The sequence below is a fragment of the Propithecus coquereli genome, unplaced genomic scaffold (assembly GCF_000956105.1).
Source record: "Propithecus coquereli isolate 6110/MARCELLA unplaced genomic scaffold, Pcoq_1.0 Scaffold43, whole genome shotgun sequence".
NCBI lineage: Eukaryota > Metazoa > Chordata > Mammalia > Primates > Indriidae > Propithecus > Propithecus coquereli.
Window position 1 is genome coordinate 9,998,739 of NW_012150063.1, and position 16,263 is coordinate 10,015,001.

Below are 16,263 nucleotides of genomic sequence, written 5' to 3' on the forward strand. Positions count from 1 at the left end.
TCAAGTTTTCCAGCCCTCTGTTGGCAGAGAGTCTTTTCTTTTTCCTTTCTCTTTCCAAAGCATCTAATACAATTTCCTGAATAGATAGTCAATAAACGTGGTTGCTAAAGGCTCATCTTTTCCCAGGATAGTCTTTGAAAATAATTTCATCTCCTTCCAACACCTCTGGCTTCTTTTATTTTGCTTATTTTCCTACAGAGGACTTCCATTTCTCACCCTAAATTTCTGCTTTTTCTTTCTGCCATCACATCTAAAATTCCTATAAAAGGTCAAAAACTATATGGCAGCCTACTATAAAAACTTGTTTCCAATCACCAAGAAATGAAATGAGTCAGTAATATTCCTGAGCCCTACTTGTCCACTTACAGATATCCCAGTTAACCAGTTTAAAAGTCAAAGCACTTATAATTAGAACTGTTCTTTTTTTCAAAGGTAATAAATAAAACAATGTAAAATCTTTATTAGTTAAGAAGTCATTTTCAGTTTGCTGATCCACAGCGTAGACACTGTATTTTAACTTGCTTCAAGCTGGGGAGTTGTTTTTAGCACATCCCTAATACAATGCAAAGTATTCTTTGTGTTGCACCCTCAGCAACTAAAAAAACACACATGCAGGCACACACCCTACATCCAAAGGCACAAAGTTAACTACGTATTCAAAGAAAGAATTATCTTAGCTTCCTGTCTCTCAAAACACTTCTGTAACTATACTCACTCAGGGGCCCAGTTGCTGATGCTACAGAAATACTTTACTGTTCTGGAACATCTTTTAAGGCCAGCAAGTCTACCACAACCTTGTAAAGATCCTTGTTTTATAATATTATCATATGCCATATAGCAAATGAATTTGATGTGCTGGCAGAAGCTCCCCCTCCAAACATGTATATAGAACTCTTCTGCCATCAGTGCAGACGCGGTTACTGGAAGGGGTCCTCACAGAGGGTTTGATGCTTGGCACCACCTTCTGTTACTGGTTGGGTTACCAACAGCTGGGGAGCTGGGTGCACCCATGCTGGGAAGAATGCAAAGGCAAATGGAAAGACCGCTGGAAAGCATCTTTCCAATGGCTTTCAGGGCACTTGAGATCCAGCCAGCACTGGGTCGTGGCAGGGATTTGCCAGAGGAGGAGGGCCAAACCACAGCACAATGATGTGGGCAAGGGAGGTATCTAATGTACCCTCCAGCACAGGCTGTCACTGCAGCAAACGCACACTACACTCACTGGCTGCTTCCAAGAGAAAAGTGCTGGGACCCCGGCGACCAGACTTTTATTACTGCCCCCTTGTTTAAAAGTTCTTAAGCTAATATGCACTAATCAAGCCGGAAGAAAAGCAAATAAAGACCTATTTATATAGCAAAGAAGAGTAAAGGAGAACCTATCTTAGGTGAAAGCTCATGTTAGTAAATTAATACCACCCATCCTTCTAGCCACTACTATCAGCTAACCAGAAATCTAGCCAGGAAGAGAGGTGGTAAGATCCAGAACAGGATTTAACTTTTGATATTATCTTTCAAAAAAAAAAAAAGAAGAAGAAGAGGAAAAAAAAAGATAAAGGAAAGAAAGAACAAGTACAATATAAAATGTTTACCCAGTTATTAGTAAACTTTTAATAGTTTCACAAATTGAAACAAAAAAAATCTTTCGGGGCAAAATTATTACAGAAAACTAAAAATTCTATAAGTTTATACAGCTAGGAATTGGTGGCTTAGGTAACTGAAATCAATGTGAGAATCACAGAAAAGAGCTGCACAATAATTAGCTGCTGAGTTTTCTCATGGCACATACTCCCGAATGGAGTATTCAGCATTCAGCAGACTTATTAATGAATTAATGCCAGACTGGAATTAACCAGCACCTCATTCTGGAAGGCTGTTGTTGGCAAAAATGTAATATCCACAAAGCAAAGCACACTGACTGTTGGTATAAGCAGGAGGCTGTGCTGGGCATCACATTCTTTAGAATCACGCCTATTACACCAAGTTTCAGAACCACAGGTTCACACCACCTAACTTCGTTCCACACCCTGCTGCTGGACAACATGCAAAGGAAGGGTGATGTTTCTAGACAACTTTCCAAGTTTCACAGTTGACTTGTACTTGAAATATATTTAGTGAAGATCTGTCGTCTCACATAAGGCAAAGAGCTTCCTGGTTGGCGGCTTGGCTGCACACAGAAGTGAGGGGGCTGGCGTAGCCTGCAGCATGTCCCTCTGCAGAAATCAGCGTTTCATCCTCCCAACATGAGGCACCAATGTGCCACATTCAGCCACCGATCCCCCCTTCACGCACTATTACTGTTATGTTTCTTTAAATTCAGTCTGCTCCTTAAGGAAACTCCCTGGCAAGTGAAAACAGCAGCAAAGGTAAAAGAATGCAGAGAATTTGGCTGCTGCCTGCAGTATTAGGAAGAACAGCAATTACTCAACTCTCTCTAGTGTCAGAGGCAGAAATGAGCATGTGAATTTGGGCAAGTTTTGGCCTGTCTTTGCTCAAGCTTCTCCCTTTGCGGTCTCTGTCACCTACCTACCTCACAGCTGTCATGATTAATGAAGTTCATGAGAAAATGGAGAAAGTGAAGGTTGCACAGAGATAAAAGAGAGGTGTAAGTTCTACCGTGAATCCAGACTAGGCCACAGTTTATATGGCTTACTTCCTGCAGGCATTTAAAAGATGTCACTCACTTTCCAATAGCTATGTTTTGCTGTCTCCACTGCCTCCCAATAAACATAACTACGGAAGAACTCTTGATCTTTTCCTCTGAGCTCTTCTGTCTACAGCACCTGGCAAAGAGTCATGTAGACACTACCACTTTTTCCTTTCCTGGCTCTGCAAACACAAGGTAATACTTGACCCCTGTCCAGCACTTTTAGGTCATAAAAACATAGATCTTATGACCAGCAGGGCCTTAAGATATCACCTGATTCAGTTCTCCTGCCTTCAGGTAGGTAACTAATTCCCTTTCCACAAACTAAGGCAAAGTGAAGCCAAGGGAAGTGAGGGGTTTTATTTAAGTCACTGAGCTATTAAGAGATGACAAGGGTCAGGAAGCCGTCATTCCTTAATCATGCTATTTTCATGTCCAAGAATTGTGTGGTATTTACCTTTCCAAGCAGCCTCAGATCCTTTCCGAAACAAGCAAGGATATATACAAATACATTCACTTTCGATTAAAATACAGAAATGTATTTGATCTTTCATTTTTATGACATAGGTAGTAGTAATAAATTTTCTTAAAATCTGCCTGAAATATAGGAATTCAATGGTTCTGAAAAGCACACAGCATGCTCATTCTTTCTCAAATCGTTTAAAAATCCTTCTACTTTGACTGCCGGAGAAAAAACTGTCTAAAATCCATCCCTTTTCCTCACTCAAGACTGTAAATGCCCATACCTTTATAAAAACGCAAAGCTGACAACTATGGGGAAGTGAGAAAAGGTTTGCATTTCAAGATCTGCACTTGATAAGACGATGGAATGTTCTGCCTCTGTAGAATTATAAACACACTCGGGAGGGATCCAAGCCCATCCATCCCACATGGAAGATTCCTCACACATTATTAGGTCTGAAGTGGTCTGACTACTTCTTAATAAAGTCGAGTTCAGGTCAAACATCCTGAAGGTAGCTTTGCCTTATTTTGGCAGGTCTTTTGGAGTCTTAAAGAGAGGCATCACAATTCTCCAATACTGAAGCGCCTTTTGTTTTATCACAGCTGTGAAACGTTTTGCAGTGGCCTTTGGAAAAGAAGCTAAATGAGTTACCTCTCTTGTAGACTAGGACTCTGCAGGCTCAGGTTTCATTCTGCCCTGCCAGAAATTCCTTTCTGTTTTGAATCTGAGATGTTTGTTTATGGTTTTTGTTTTGAAATGCTAAATAAGACAGGCAGACAGGCATAGTCTCTAGTTACAGCCTGTATCTTTTTTTTTTTTTTTACCTGCCATAGCCAAAGTAAGCTGGTTGCTAAGGACTTAGCTAAAATTTCCAAATAGTAGACTCTTCAAATTCTCTTCTCAGGAACTTGAAATGTAAAATGACAACACTCTAAATATAATTAACACTTAATTTTCTTAAATAGTCACAGGACAAATGTTCTCAGGATATTTCAAATTAGGGTGTTATTTTGGATTTGACTCACGTATACTTAAAAGAAACCCTGAAACTATTTTTGAAGTTTTTCCCATCTTGCTTGTAAGTTACATGTTTGAATACCAACACTCCTGATAAAAGACAGGGGCACTACAATGATAGGTACTAAAAGAATTTCTGGAAAAAAAATGCAATTTTTACTATGTGATAATAAGATTTGGTTGTCAAAAAGAAAAAAAAAAGTTGTAAATTACCGATTTCCAAAGATTTTATCTTCATCAAGTTCTTTCTCCTTGTTCCACAACAGCCTAAGCATCTGCTTTGTGAATTTGCAGCCAATATTTACTGGATAAAAGTGATACTTATTTCCAGGCATGAAGGAAAAAGTCACAGTTAAGAATATGCAGTTCCATTCTCCTAAAATGGGTCCATACCTACACTAAAAACTAAAGAGACAAGAACCTTAGATATTTTAATTCTAGGTGTTTCTTCTAGCCTTCCACTGTAGCACAAAGACTCTCCAGAGACACTACGGAGTAAATCCATGGGAAACCTGCAGGTTTAGTTCACCTGAAAGATGGATGGAGCCAGGTCTTTGAACTGGCTGGGCCTGCTGCTGCTTCCTTCTGAAACCCCAGTGAGATAACTCAGCCTCGCCTGGTGACAACCCTGGGGCTGCCAATGTCTCCAGAGATGTCCGGAAATCCACAAAAAAACTTGTAACAATAAAAGGAAATTTAATTTACTTTCATGAAACCACATTACATCAACATTAAAATGTCACTTTTAAAAAAATACTAATGTGAAAAAGTCCTCTGGAAGTAAGGGTTCACACCACAAAATGAAGCAAGTGTTGACATTCTGCTGAAACTCCAAAGGGGCTGGGAATTACAGTCACATTGGATCAAACCAACAAATGTTTTCTAGGTCCAGAAACCCCAGAAAAGGGTATTGGCCCCTTGTTCCCAGTCCTTTTCTCTACTTTCACAAATATTTGAAACCAGAACTCCCCGAGTCCCTCTTTGAAAAGGCTTCGTTAAATGTGAAGGAGCTATGTGTCCACAAAGTAAATTTTTAAACTTATAGAGAAAGCTAACAAAGAAGAAAATGAGAAAAGATGAATAGAATAGAAATTAAAATTAATTTTTAAAAATCTATTTGGTACCAGGAACTGTACTAGCAACTACATACACATACATATAATCGTATATATACACACCCCTATGTAATCATATATAATCTCTAATCCTCACTATAATATTTACTTGATAGAAAGCTAAATATCCCTCTATATAATCTATTTTTCAAAGAAAGAAAGAAAGTTACTAATATTCCATTTTCACAGATGAGGAAACTGGAGCCCAGGAAAAATACGCAAGCTGACCTCACAGGTAAAAAGTAACAGAGCTAAGATTTGAACACAGGTTTGTCTAGCCCCAAGGCCTATTTTCTTTCTCCTAAAACATCTTGCACAAGAGTGGGGAAAAGGGAGGGAGGGGACTCTCAGGTCTTGCTTGCTGCTGCATCCTCCACTAAATCTTGCCTGGTAGCCAGATCCGAGTTAGGGACCCTCATAGCTGCTCTTGGCAGGCTCAGCATTTCCCTATCCCGGGGTTACTGTCCTGGATTATAACCAATTGTCTCAGTTTTCCCTATTTACCCATCAGAACATGGTCTCTGGGAAAGCACAGCCCTTTTATCATTTATTTTGGCTGAAAAATAACTATTATATTAATAATACCAGGTAACATTTATTAGGCCTTATTACATGCCACCCCTTATTCTACATGCTTTACACGTAGGTACTAGCTTCTTGCTAGTGTGGTCCCGGGACCAGCAACATTGATTGGCGTCACCTGAGAGTTTGTTATAAATGCAGACTCATACGCTCTACCCCAGAACAGCTGAATCAGAACCTGCATTTTTAATAAGATCCTCAGGTGATTTGTGTGTACATTAAAATCTCAGAAGCACAGTTTTATTTCACTTTATACTCACAGCCAATCTAGGAAGTATCTATTACCATTAACGGAGAAACTGTGGCTTACAGAAGTGGTATCATTATTGCATGGTACAGAGACCAGACCCATAATTGATGCTCAATACATATTTGTGGATGGAAGGATGGCAGGGAAACAGGTAGAGCCAGAAAGACAACAGAGAAATGGATAAACCTCTGGTTTTGCCTAGTTTATACCAACTGCAGGAGCAGGTGAGACTGGAGCCCGATGGGAGTTGAGCTGAGACAGTACAAGTTGTTTCCTTAGCTCCAGCCAAGCCAAAACACTCCAGGAGCTAGAAAAACCTTCATCCAGAATATAATGTGGAGGCAAATGTACGTTACTGATCACAGTGAGTTAGATGCCCCTTCTTCCCCCAGTGAAATATCAGCCCACAGATAAATGGTTACATTTACAATTCCTATGTCTTAATGTCAAAAAATTCAGACACAAAATTTTACCCAAAATATACAAATTTTATAGAAATTATTTAGTCAAGATATAATAAATAGACAGAAGGAAAGGTAGCAAGAAGCTTCAGAGGCTTTTTTTTTTTTTTTTTAACTCAATGCATTTGTGGTGTTGGGACAGGAAGGGAGAGGGGGAACTAGAACTCAACAACACTTGTTCCCCCTCTAAGAGCCCAAACTCCCGAACTACTGATGATCATTGACATAGATAGATGAGGATTAAGGAGAAATAGAGAAAGAGCCCATGTCAAATTATTTTGCTTACACTGGTTAGCAGGTTTGTTGTTAGTAAGCGTTTTCCACATGCCAGTCATTCTTTTAAGTACTCCCCAGGGATTCATTGAGTCCTTATAGCAACCCCAATATTAACCCCACTACACAGATGAGAAAACTGAGACACACAGAAGCAGAGAGCAGATTTGACCCCTAAGCCAAGTTCCCAATCATTATTCTCTTCTACCAACTTACAGGTACTTCACATGGGGAATTAAATGAGGTCAGAGGAGATAGGAGATCTGTTCACTTTGCAACCAACAAAGGAAAACAGGATCTTTAAAACATTCTTTAAAGATCTTTAAAGATTCTTTTTTCATGTGGGCCCCAAATGAACACTTAAGAGTTCTGTGTTTACCTTGAGGGCATTGTAAGTATATTCAACCACTCCACTGTTCATAAGACTTAGGAGGTCTTGTCTAAGCACAGTTTTTTTCAATGATTTGATCAGGCTAACCGGCCAGGGCAAGCAGAAGAGTGGGTGAAGTTGAGAAGCGCTGATAAAGGGACACCTCCTAGTTCACTGCCCGCACTTATCTGCCTAGTGAAACAAGCTGGCACAGAGAGAAAATCACTCTCAAAAGGAAACTTGCCATTTTGAACCACAGCTAATAAAGCGTTAAGAATGCAGCCTCATTCTTAGATGTTGGGAAACACTCTGATACACACCACACAGGCTCCAGTAAGAATGGGAAAGATCATCTTTCCCACCAAAAAAGAGCTCCTACTCATACTTTTAAATCTCGTTCAAACTCGAATGTCTTTTTCTGCTTTGCCACCAGAGCCTGAAGAGATCACCTTAGATGCTTTGATTCCTAGAACTAATTTTATCCACATATTTCACTAGCCAATTGATCATATACAGACTCGCAAAATCACTTCTCTTTGGCTTGAACTTACATTATTAGACTTTTTATGGTCTTGCTGTCTTTTTTAAAAACTTGATTAAAAGTATGCAGAGTACAGAACACGTCTGAGAGGTCCCCAGCACCCCCAGTGCCCCCTAACCCAGCAGAAGACCTTGCACAAAGTAGAAGACCAAAGAATGAGTGATTGATTTCTATGCAAAGGAAAGTTAGATCTTTCAAAACGCAGCTTTGGACAATTAGACCTCTGGGAAGGAAGGCTTTCAATGTTTTATTCATGCATGCTTGGCTAGTCTACTGTTTCTTCCTCAAATAATTAAATGAGCTTTACTGGGGTGTCTCCAAAATCCTAATACCAAATGTGCCATAAGGAACACAGTGTTACAGGAATCTGCTTCACTGAACATATTTTACCACATCCTACCCCATTGTATTTACAGGCTACGACAGCACAGTCATCTCTTGCACCATCGCCTGAGAGATGTTAAGCACACCCACATTTTTCAGGAATTTCACAATTAATGTCTGGAATGTGTTTTGGATTATTCTTCAAAGGATGATACAGTTGCCTTAAGATGAATTCAATATTTTCTCTTCTCCCATTCATCATTCTTTAGTCTGTCCACTCATTATCTTTTCAGGGTCATCTGTTTTATCTATATCCCCCAACTTCATAATGTCTGTCCTCTGCATCCCCAAGCTGTTCACTTCTCCAAACAGGTCATCGCATCTTCAATAAGCCACACAATACATAAAAACTGCAGCAAGTCACTAAATACCTCCTACAAATGGATACAATGCCCATAGTTTAAGGACTGTTCAAACAGTTTCTGCATAAATTAACCCGACTGCCTACAACTATACTGCCAACATACTGCTTGAAGATTTTCCTGGTCACTGTTAAATATGTGTTAATGGCAGCAAATACCTCCAGACTTGCAATTTTTTTCCTTTCTGACAGTATGTAATCCATTTGCCCTTTGCCAAGTGTTTTATGTGACAGGACTCCTCAATAACAGTGAGGATTCTATAAGCCTCACAATCAAAGTGAAGGTCACTGAGCCCTGTCATTTGTATATGTGCCGTGAATAGGTCTCTCCATGTTTTGTCAATATTTACTTTGGGGAGGAACAAATTATTTCCTTGTTTACTTTTATGGTTTTACTTCCCATTCCTTGTTATTACTAATATAATTTTATATGTCCTCTGCTTGTTTCTCTCTCAGGGATCCCGGGCTCCCTCTGCCCAAAGACTTTTGAGAGGGAAAATGAAACCCATTACTCAAAAACAAAGTCTGGAGTTTAATTTTTCTAACTCCAGGACAGGAGTATTAACTTTGCCCCTCCCCTCCTTAATTAGTAAAAATTAAACTTCACGGACTCTTAACTCCAAGTCCTAGTACAGAGTGATGAGAGCAGTTCCCATGTTCCTATTGTGCAAAACCAAATGTTTTGGTGCTTCTGTAGACTGTTCTCTGGGGCCTCCCCTCACATCACCCCCACATTTTCTTCCAAGTGGCCATCATCTCCACTGACTGTCTTCCAGTGAAAAGAAACCATAACCTTCTAAATGGCAAGTTTCAGAAAACAAAATTCTGTTCTTTGCTGTAAGTACCCACCACATTATACTTTACTTAGTTCTCCCTCTCACTGTCCCATAAAAATGGGTGGGAGGAAAAGTTAAAATGCCTGGGGAGAAATAACAGGAGAACTGTGTTCTGAAAGATGCAGTTTTTTAGACAACACTGGTGAAAAACATGGACAATTAAGTTCCATAAGATGAAGCCCTAAGTACCTATTCACTGGGAAGAAAGTTGGTACTTACCTGCAATAGCAATCACCTGGCTCTAAGACAACAAAGTCCTCAGAGCAAAGCAACTCAGTACATCCACTTGGTTCCTAATCACTCTGTCCTTACGAACTGTCAAACTCAACCATCATCTGCCCTTTCATTACCCAGAGAAAGATGGCTGGCTGTGCTCACCCACCTTACCCTAGCCCTTACAGAAGCATAATGTACTATTCCACGTAGGAGAAAAAATGGCCCTCACTCCCCTTAACTCAAAATATAATTCTCACCGTCCAATGAAAACATTCTTTCTAGAAAATCTCACTTCATTAGTTTTTTAAAACTCTGTCTTTGATCCCCCAAAGAGGTCTCCCATCTAGACTTCTTCCTCAGGGGTTCAGGATCCAAACTTGTTTCTCTGGCTTCTGGGCGATTTCCCTGGAGGCAGGCAGCCTGGCCAAGAAAACCGGCCAGTTAGGATGCTGCGAAGGGCAACAGGAAGACTCAACAGATGATGGAAACAAGAAAGGGACTTGTAGCCTTCTGAGGGCCAGAAAACACTTTTTGGACTGAGAGAGCAGAGGAAACTTTAGGTATCAGACTTTATGTTCAGTTTTTCAAATACACTTGCCCCCTCCCCCCACTCAAGGAATAATTAAATCAGGATTTATTTAATGACAATCTAAACTATGCTGGAAAGAAATCCAAGTGTATATCTCAAACTCATCACATTAATCTTTCAGAACATATTTTTTCTTCAGTGCTCTTTCTATGGGTAGGATTGTATATCCATGTATTGTGTACTTATTACTGAGAGCCCACTACCAGCCTGCGTGCCTTCAAAACCTAAGGTGGTGAGCCACACATTTAAAGGGGCCCATTTCTGCCCATGATTTAACTCATTTTGTGAACTTCAGTTAAAAACATGATTTTTTCCCCTCCACAAAGCCACTATAGGAGTAACATAAGTAAAAATTACTACAAGTTGGCAAACAGAAAATGTAATTTGTATTTGAATTATGTCATCAAAAGCAGGTAGGTTAGTCGTGGATAATACTTCTATACCATGCAATATGTCTTCTAAGTGTAGCCAATTAAGTAAATTTTCAAACGAGTTTTCATTAACAGATACAACCAGTAGGGGTCATTTTAGTGCAAAAATTGCAGCAAAAGAGACCTTAACATGAATAAAATATATCAATTCCTGTTCATGTTAGTTATGGTAGTCATGCTTCAGCATGTGAATTTCTGAATAAAAATGGAAACTGAGAGAAACATTGAGGGGAACTGAGAAATTTCTTGCAAAGTAGAAAAACAAAAGAGAAAATCAATACCTTCTAGATAATTACTGACATGTAAAGACTCCTCTAATTCTTAATAAGGAAGAAAAAGGATTACTCACTTATCCTGTGCTTTCCATAAATCTTGTAGGAAAGTGAAAATATCTGAAGTTTTAGATACACGATTGGAAATACCTGTCTAAACCATTATATCATGCCAGATAACTCTGTCCTTATTTTGGTTTCGTGGATTTAAATGCAACCTGACTGCTGCTTTTAGAATTCTTTGGGAAAAAAAAAGTGTCCTGAGCATACAATTTTGGTAGCTGAAAACAGGCCTACTAAATAAAGTGTTTCTAGAGAACACTAATTGAGATATAATCATGTCAACAAATACTTCCAAGCATTTTCAAGGCTAATACCAAGTGCACGGGGTGTTACCAGAAGAAAGGAAGTTCTGAGGGATCACATCATTTCAGAGGAATGAAAGGCTCACCAAACTGCCAAAATAACTCTATACTGTGACATGCAAGGTTACTGCCAAAACACTTGATTACTGTAAATGTTCCCGGAGCATTTCCTTCACCAGAAACATATTAAGAAAGAAAGAAAAGGAGAGTTAGAATCTTTAGAACCTCCAAGAGTCCTTTTCAGAGCACTGCAGTTTCCACCACCTTTAACTTTCTTTTGTGTTGCTTGCTCTTTACAGATTTATTGGAGGCTGGATTCAGTTATACACCCCAAGTGGCAGGGTTCAAAGATTCATCTTTTAGTCTAAGCCATTCAGAATTCCCAAAGTCGAACCCATAAAACTGTATCAGAATTTAGTCTGATGGCCATTTTTCCTGAGGCAGGAAAAACATGTTATAGAAAGGGACTTAGAATACCAGGTGTAAGGCTTTTGTATTCCAGGCAAATGAACTCTTCTAACCGAATGCAAGTCCCCTCCCTCTGAGAAGAGTTCCCTTCACTCATTACTGCCCACTAGCTTCCAAACCAGAAAGGCCTCCTCTATTTTTCTGAACTGTCCAAACTCTAAACACTACAGGTATAAATATGTGTCTCTGTGTGTATTTAAAAAGAATCATAGTATTGATGCCTTTTAGTGGATCCATTTATATCCTTAACGTTGCCACCTCCTTTTTCAGTACCCCAGCGCAACAAACAAACACACACAAGGGTGCTTCAGAATAAACCCCTCCCTGGTCTCCCAGGTGCTGGCTGTTGAGCAGTAGGGAAGAGACGCTGGGCAGAGGGCGCCTCTCCCTCCTCGCCGCTCCCCCAGAAATAAGGCTCTGCGCTCTGCTCTCTCATCAGGATGCCCCGGAACAGCATCATCAACCCAACGTCAGCCCAAGCAGGGATCCCACTTTTAACTGGTGCTCACCGAATCCGGCCCCCATTAGCTATCTAAAAAGAACGCCCAGCCTCTCTCCAGCCCTCAAACCAGACCAGGAACCCTGAGGGCGAGGCAGGCGGGCAGGGATTAAGGCCGCCACGCACCAACAGTGGTTCCCCAACGAGAAAGGCTCCATTAATCTAATCTCTCTCTCCCTCCGTCAGTCTCGACACCGCGGTGCACAAATGCTTGGTGGCGAGGCCAGCAGAACAATCCCCGCTGTCAAGCAAACAAAACCAAGGAACCGGCAGCACGACTGGAAACACGCGGATATCTAATTTTAAAAAGCAGCCACTAACAGTCAGCAACAACTTTTCACTCCCAGGTGCAACCCCCACCCACCCCACCCGCTTTCCTTTCAGGGGAGAAAGCCTTTGACCATTTTCAATAGGCAAATAAATGAGTAACCACCGTATGTAACTTCCCCTGGGCTGACATATTCCGGAGCTGAAATTGATTTATATGCGGAGGAGGAGGAAGGAGGTGAAGAGCGCAAGGAAGAAATAATAAAAGAGTCGCATAGGGAGTGTGAGCTGGAGACACATCTCCTCCGCCCACAGAAAAAGGACTTTCGTGGACGGTGTGCAGCACGCGGTGCCACACTGCGCTAGTGCGCGGAGGGCTGCAGGGGCCGGGCTTCCCCGAGGGGCTCGCGCGCAACAGCCTCCGCAGTGCTCCCTGCCCGCGGGGCCCCCACCTCGGGGCGCAGGGCCGGGCCACCCAGCCCAGGCTGGAATGGCCACACGTGTGCGCGCCTGTGAGGGGTTGGGAGATGCGATCCTCCACGCGTCTGCCCCCGCCCACGAAATCCAACCTCGCCCGCGGCCGGCTAAGCGTCGGGGGGAGCAGGGAGCGGGGCCGCGGCAGGGAGCGGGGACGCGGGGGCTCTCTCCCGGGGGCGGCGGCCGCCCCTCCTCCCGCGGAGCCCTCTCTCCTCGGGAAAGTCTCGGCCAAACTTTGTTCCGCACAGCCAGCGCCGAGGGGGCGGCGCGGGCCAGGTGGGAGGGGGCCCGCAGCGGGCAGCCGTACCTTCGCAGACGCCCACTTCGTACTCGGTGATGGAGTCGCCATTGAGCGGGGGGCGGATGACACAGCGCAGCCCCCGGTCGCAGGCTCCGTGGAGCCCGTAGGCGCCGCCGCAGCTCTCGTTCCTCTGGCGGGCGCACATGTAGCAGCAGCCGCAGACGCCCTGCACGATGCTCCCCGGGCAGCTCCTGGGCTCCTCGCACTTGGACTCGTCGCAGGGCAGGCAGACCAGAGCCCGGGTGCCGGAGCGCGCCAGCAGCAGCAGCAGCCCCAGCAGCGAGACCAGGAGGTGCCCGCAGCCGGCCAGCCCCCTGCCCCCCGCCACCAAGTACATCCTCCTGCGCCGCCGCCTCCTCCTCGCAGCCGGGCCGGGAGCGGGGCGGGCGCCCTCCCCTGAGCGGGGCACACGCGCCGCCGCCGCCGCACCCGCAGCCCGCGGTCCTCGCCGCCCCCCTCGGGGCCCCCGGGGCGCGCCTCCCCTCGCGGGGAGAGGCCCCCGCCCCCGCTACGGGCCGCGCCGACCCCGAGCCCACTAGCGTTGGCGCCAGCGGCAGCGGTGGCTTCCCCTCCTGCTCCTCCTCCTCCCGGGAGGGAGGGGGGAAAAAGAAAAAAAGTTTCCTCTCGGCAGCTCCGGTTCAACCCAAACTTCTGGCGGCGGCGGCGGCGGCGGCGGCTGTGCTCGGCTCCAGCCGGGACTGGCGGCGCCTCCTCCCTCTCCTCCTCCTAGTCGGCCGGCCCCGTGGCGGCGGCGGCGCAGCCTCTGGGCCGGTCCCCGCCTCCCGAGCCGCCGAGTGGGCGCGGTGGTGCAGCACAAGGTCCGCGGCGTCCGCTCCGCGCGCCCCGCTCGCCTCACTCCTGCGCTGCTCCTCCGGGCGCTTGTTTATGGCTCGAGCCTCTGCCGCTCGGGCTGCGCCCTCCCCCATACTACCTCATCCCCCAGACCTCGCCCCCCCCGCGCCGCGCGCCGCTCATTGGCTGCCCCCCACCCCTCCCGGCCGGCCGGCCCCCTCCCCCTCCCTCCCACTCCGGCGGCCAGGCCCTTCCTCCCTTACACGCCTCCTCCTCCCCCTTCTCCCTCCTGCTCCCGGAGCCCGGCGTACCGAGCCGGCCCTGCGGCCGAGCAGCTGCTCCAGCCCGGGCACCGCGGGCGCGCTGCGGATCGGCTCCGGGCGCACCCAGCGAGCAGCGAGAGTCGTGGCGTCCCGAGCGCCCGCTGGCACAGTGGCTGCAGCGACTGTCCTAGGAGCCGGCGGGACGAGGCAGCTGCACCTTCGAGGGGCAGATTTGAGTTCGGAGAGTGGCGGGGACCCCAGAAGCTCGGGGCCTGGGCGATTGCTGCCGTCTCGACTGGGCAGCCGCCGGATCGAACCCGGGGAAGGGGAAGGAAATGCATGGAACCTCCGCAAACTGGATGAGAATCCATCTTTCACTCGAGCTGGGAATAGACTTTGTAAAAGATATTATGTAATGGAGTCTCGGGAACCCTGAGACGTCTCCAGCAAAGCTGCTGGTGAATTAATTAAGTGCTTTAAACGGTCTAGGTAAATATTCTGCCGGGGGTGGAGAGACTGTTGGGGACAGCTGTAGCTTGAGTTGAATTTTAACTGTCCACATCCTGTGTTTTGTCGCTCTGCTGTCTGTGCCGGGGTGCTATAATATGGGAAGGGGTGACTGAAAGTAACAGAGCTGAATCTTCCTCCCTGGAGTAACGCCGAGTACTGGACTACTACAAGTCTAGACATGATACTAGACCCGTAGATCTCAGGCATCATTAATGTCATCAGACATTGCCGTTTTCTTTCTCAAGCTCATGGACAAAAGTGGTGGTTTTCCTTTTTTTATTCTTTTTAATTATTGTGAATGTATTAATAAAGATGTGTGGTAAATATTCTTTGTGATAAACCTGGTAAAAGAGCAACCGAAGTGATGCAAAATGCATCGTGTGGAGACTGTTTCTCTTCTGTGGCTGTCAGGAAAGGTTCTCGAAGTGATGGCTCTGACCATTGCTCGGGTGTGAAGCAGCGATCCGCTCCTCAGTGGCCTACCATTCACAGGATGGGTACCAAAGTCAATAACATTGATGCATTGACAAAAAGTGACTGGGATCAGCATGGGAAGAAACATCTGATCCTGGGACAGGTGTGAAGTGGGAATGGCTGGCCCACCCTCTGATCTGAGATGGTCTGGCTGCGGGAGGGTGGCAGCCAACTGGATCCTGAAAATCGTGACTAATGAACCAAAAGTTAATAGCTGGCAGTGCACTGAGAAAGGAAACAAAGCTACCTTTGAAATCATCTGTGTGTGTAACAAATGTATACTTCTGATAAATATTTTGGTTTAACCACTCTAATCCTGAACCAAAAAGCCAAAGTTACCTGTGGAATATTCCCTCATCGCTGGCATGAGAAAACTAAACATTTCTCCAATCATATTTCTTTGTCCTGAGGAGAGGAAGAGACTCATTAATTACCACTGATTATCAGAGGGTCATGGGGAAGATGTTCAACAGCAGAAAGGGGGAGCGAGCACCCCATTTTCCAGAGAGGTTTAAAGAGAGTTGTTCATAAGACTAGTTTCCAAGGTTGTTGTAGAGATCATTTCTGCATTTGTGTAGGAGATCAGATAAGATGCTCTCCAAAGGCTCTTATACCCCATGGTTCCACAATAAGTATTGAGTAGTAAAATCATTTAAAATATGCTAGGTTTTCTATTAGCAAAATTGAAGAAAAATAAAACACACTACCTTGTTAAACATAGTGGTTTCTTGTAACCCAGCAAGGCACCAGCACTTCACCATGGGATTTGCCAACAAACTGTCATCATTACACTGTGTTGAAAGACCCCTTCCACTCTCGCAGAGGAGGTTATCTGTAGTTCTGTTCCAATGCAAGTATAAAGACATTTATTAAAATGTAGCAGATAACACTGTAGGACCCACCAGGTAAAGCCAAGGTCAGGTGATAGAAAAAAGGCAGAAGTAAGAAAGTGACTGTAGTTTGAAAAAAGGGGATAAACTGGCTGGGCGAGGCGGCTGACCCCTATAATCCTGGCACTTTGGGAGGCTAGAGCGGGAGATCC

At 44.6% G+C, this 16,263-nt stretch overlaps 1 protein-coding gene across 2 annotated transcripts in view; it reads right to left on the minus strand.

Annotated features, from left to right (window-relative positions):
• Nucleotides 1-13,888, minus strand: part of CRIM1 (cysteine rich transmembrane BMP regulator 1 (chordin-like)) — a 192,969-nt gene extending 179,081 nt beyond the window's left edge. Inside the window, exon 1 of one of the 2 annotated variants that reach the window (XM_012653840.1) lies at nt 13,189-13,888. In XM_012653840.1, coding sequence (XP_012509294.1) covers nt 13,189-13,519 — 331 coding nt within the window. In that variant the 5' untranslated portion in view covers nt 13,520-13,888. The remainder of the gene's footprint in view (nt 1-13,188) is intronic. The other variant, XM_012653841.1, reaches the window with a different exon arrangement.
• Between the last annotated feature and the right edge of the window lie 2,375 nt (nt 13,889-16,263).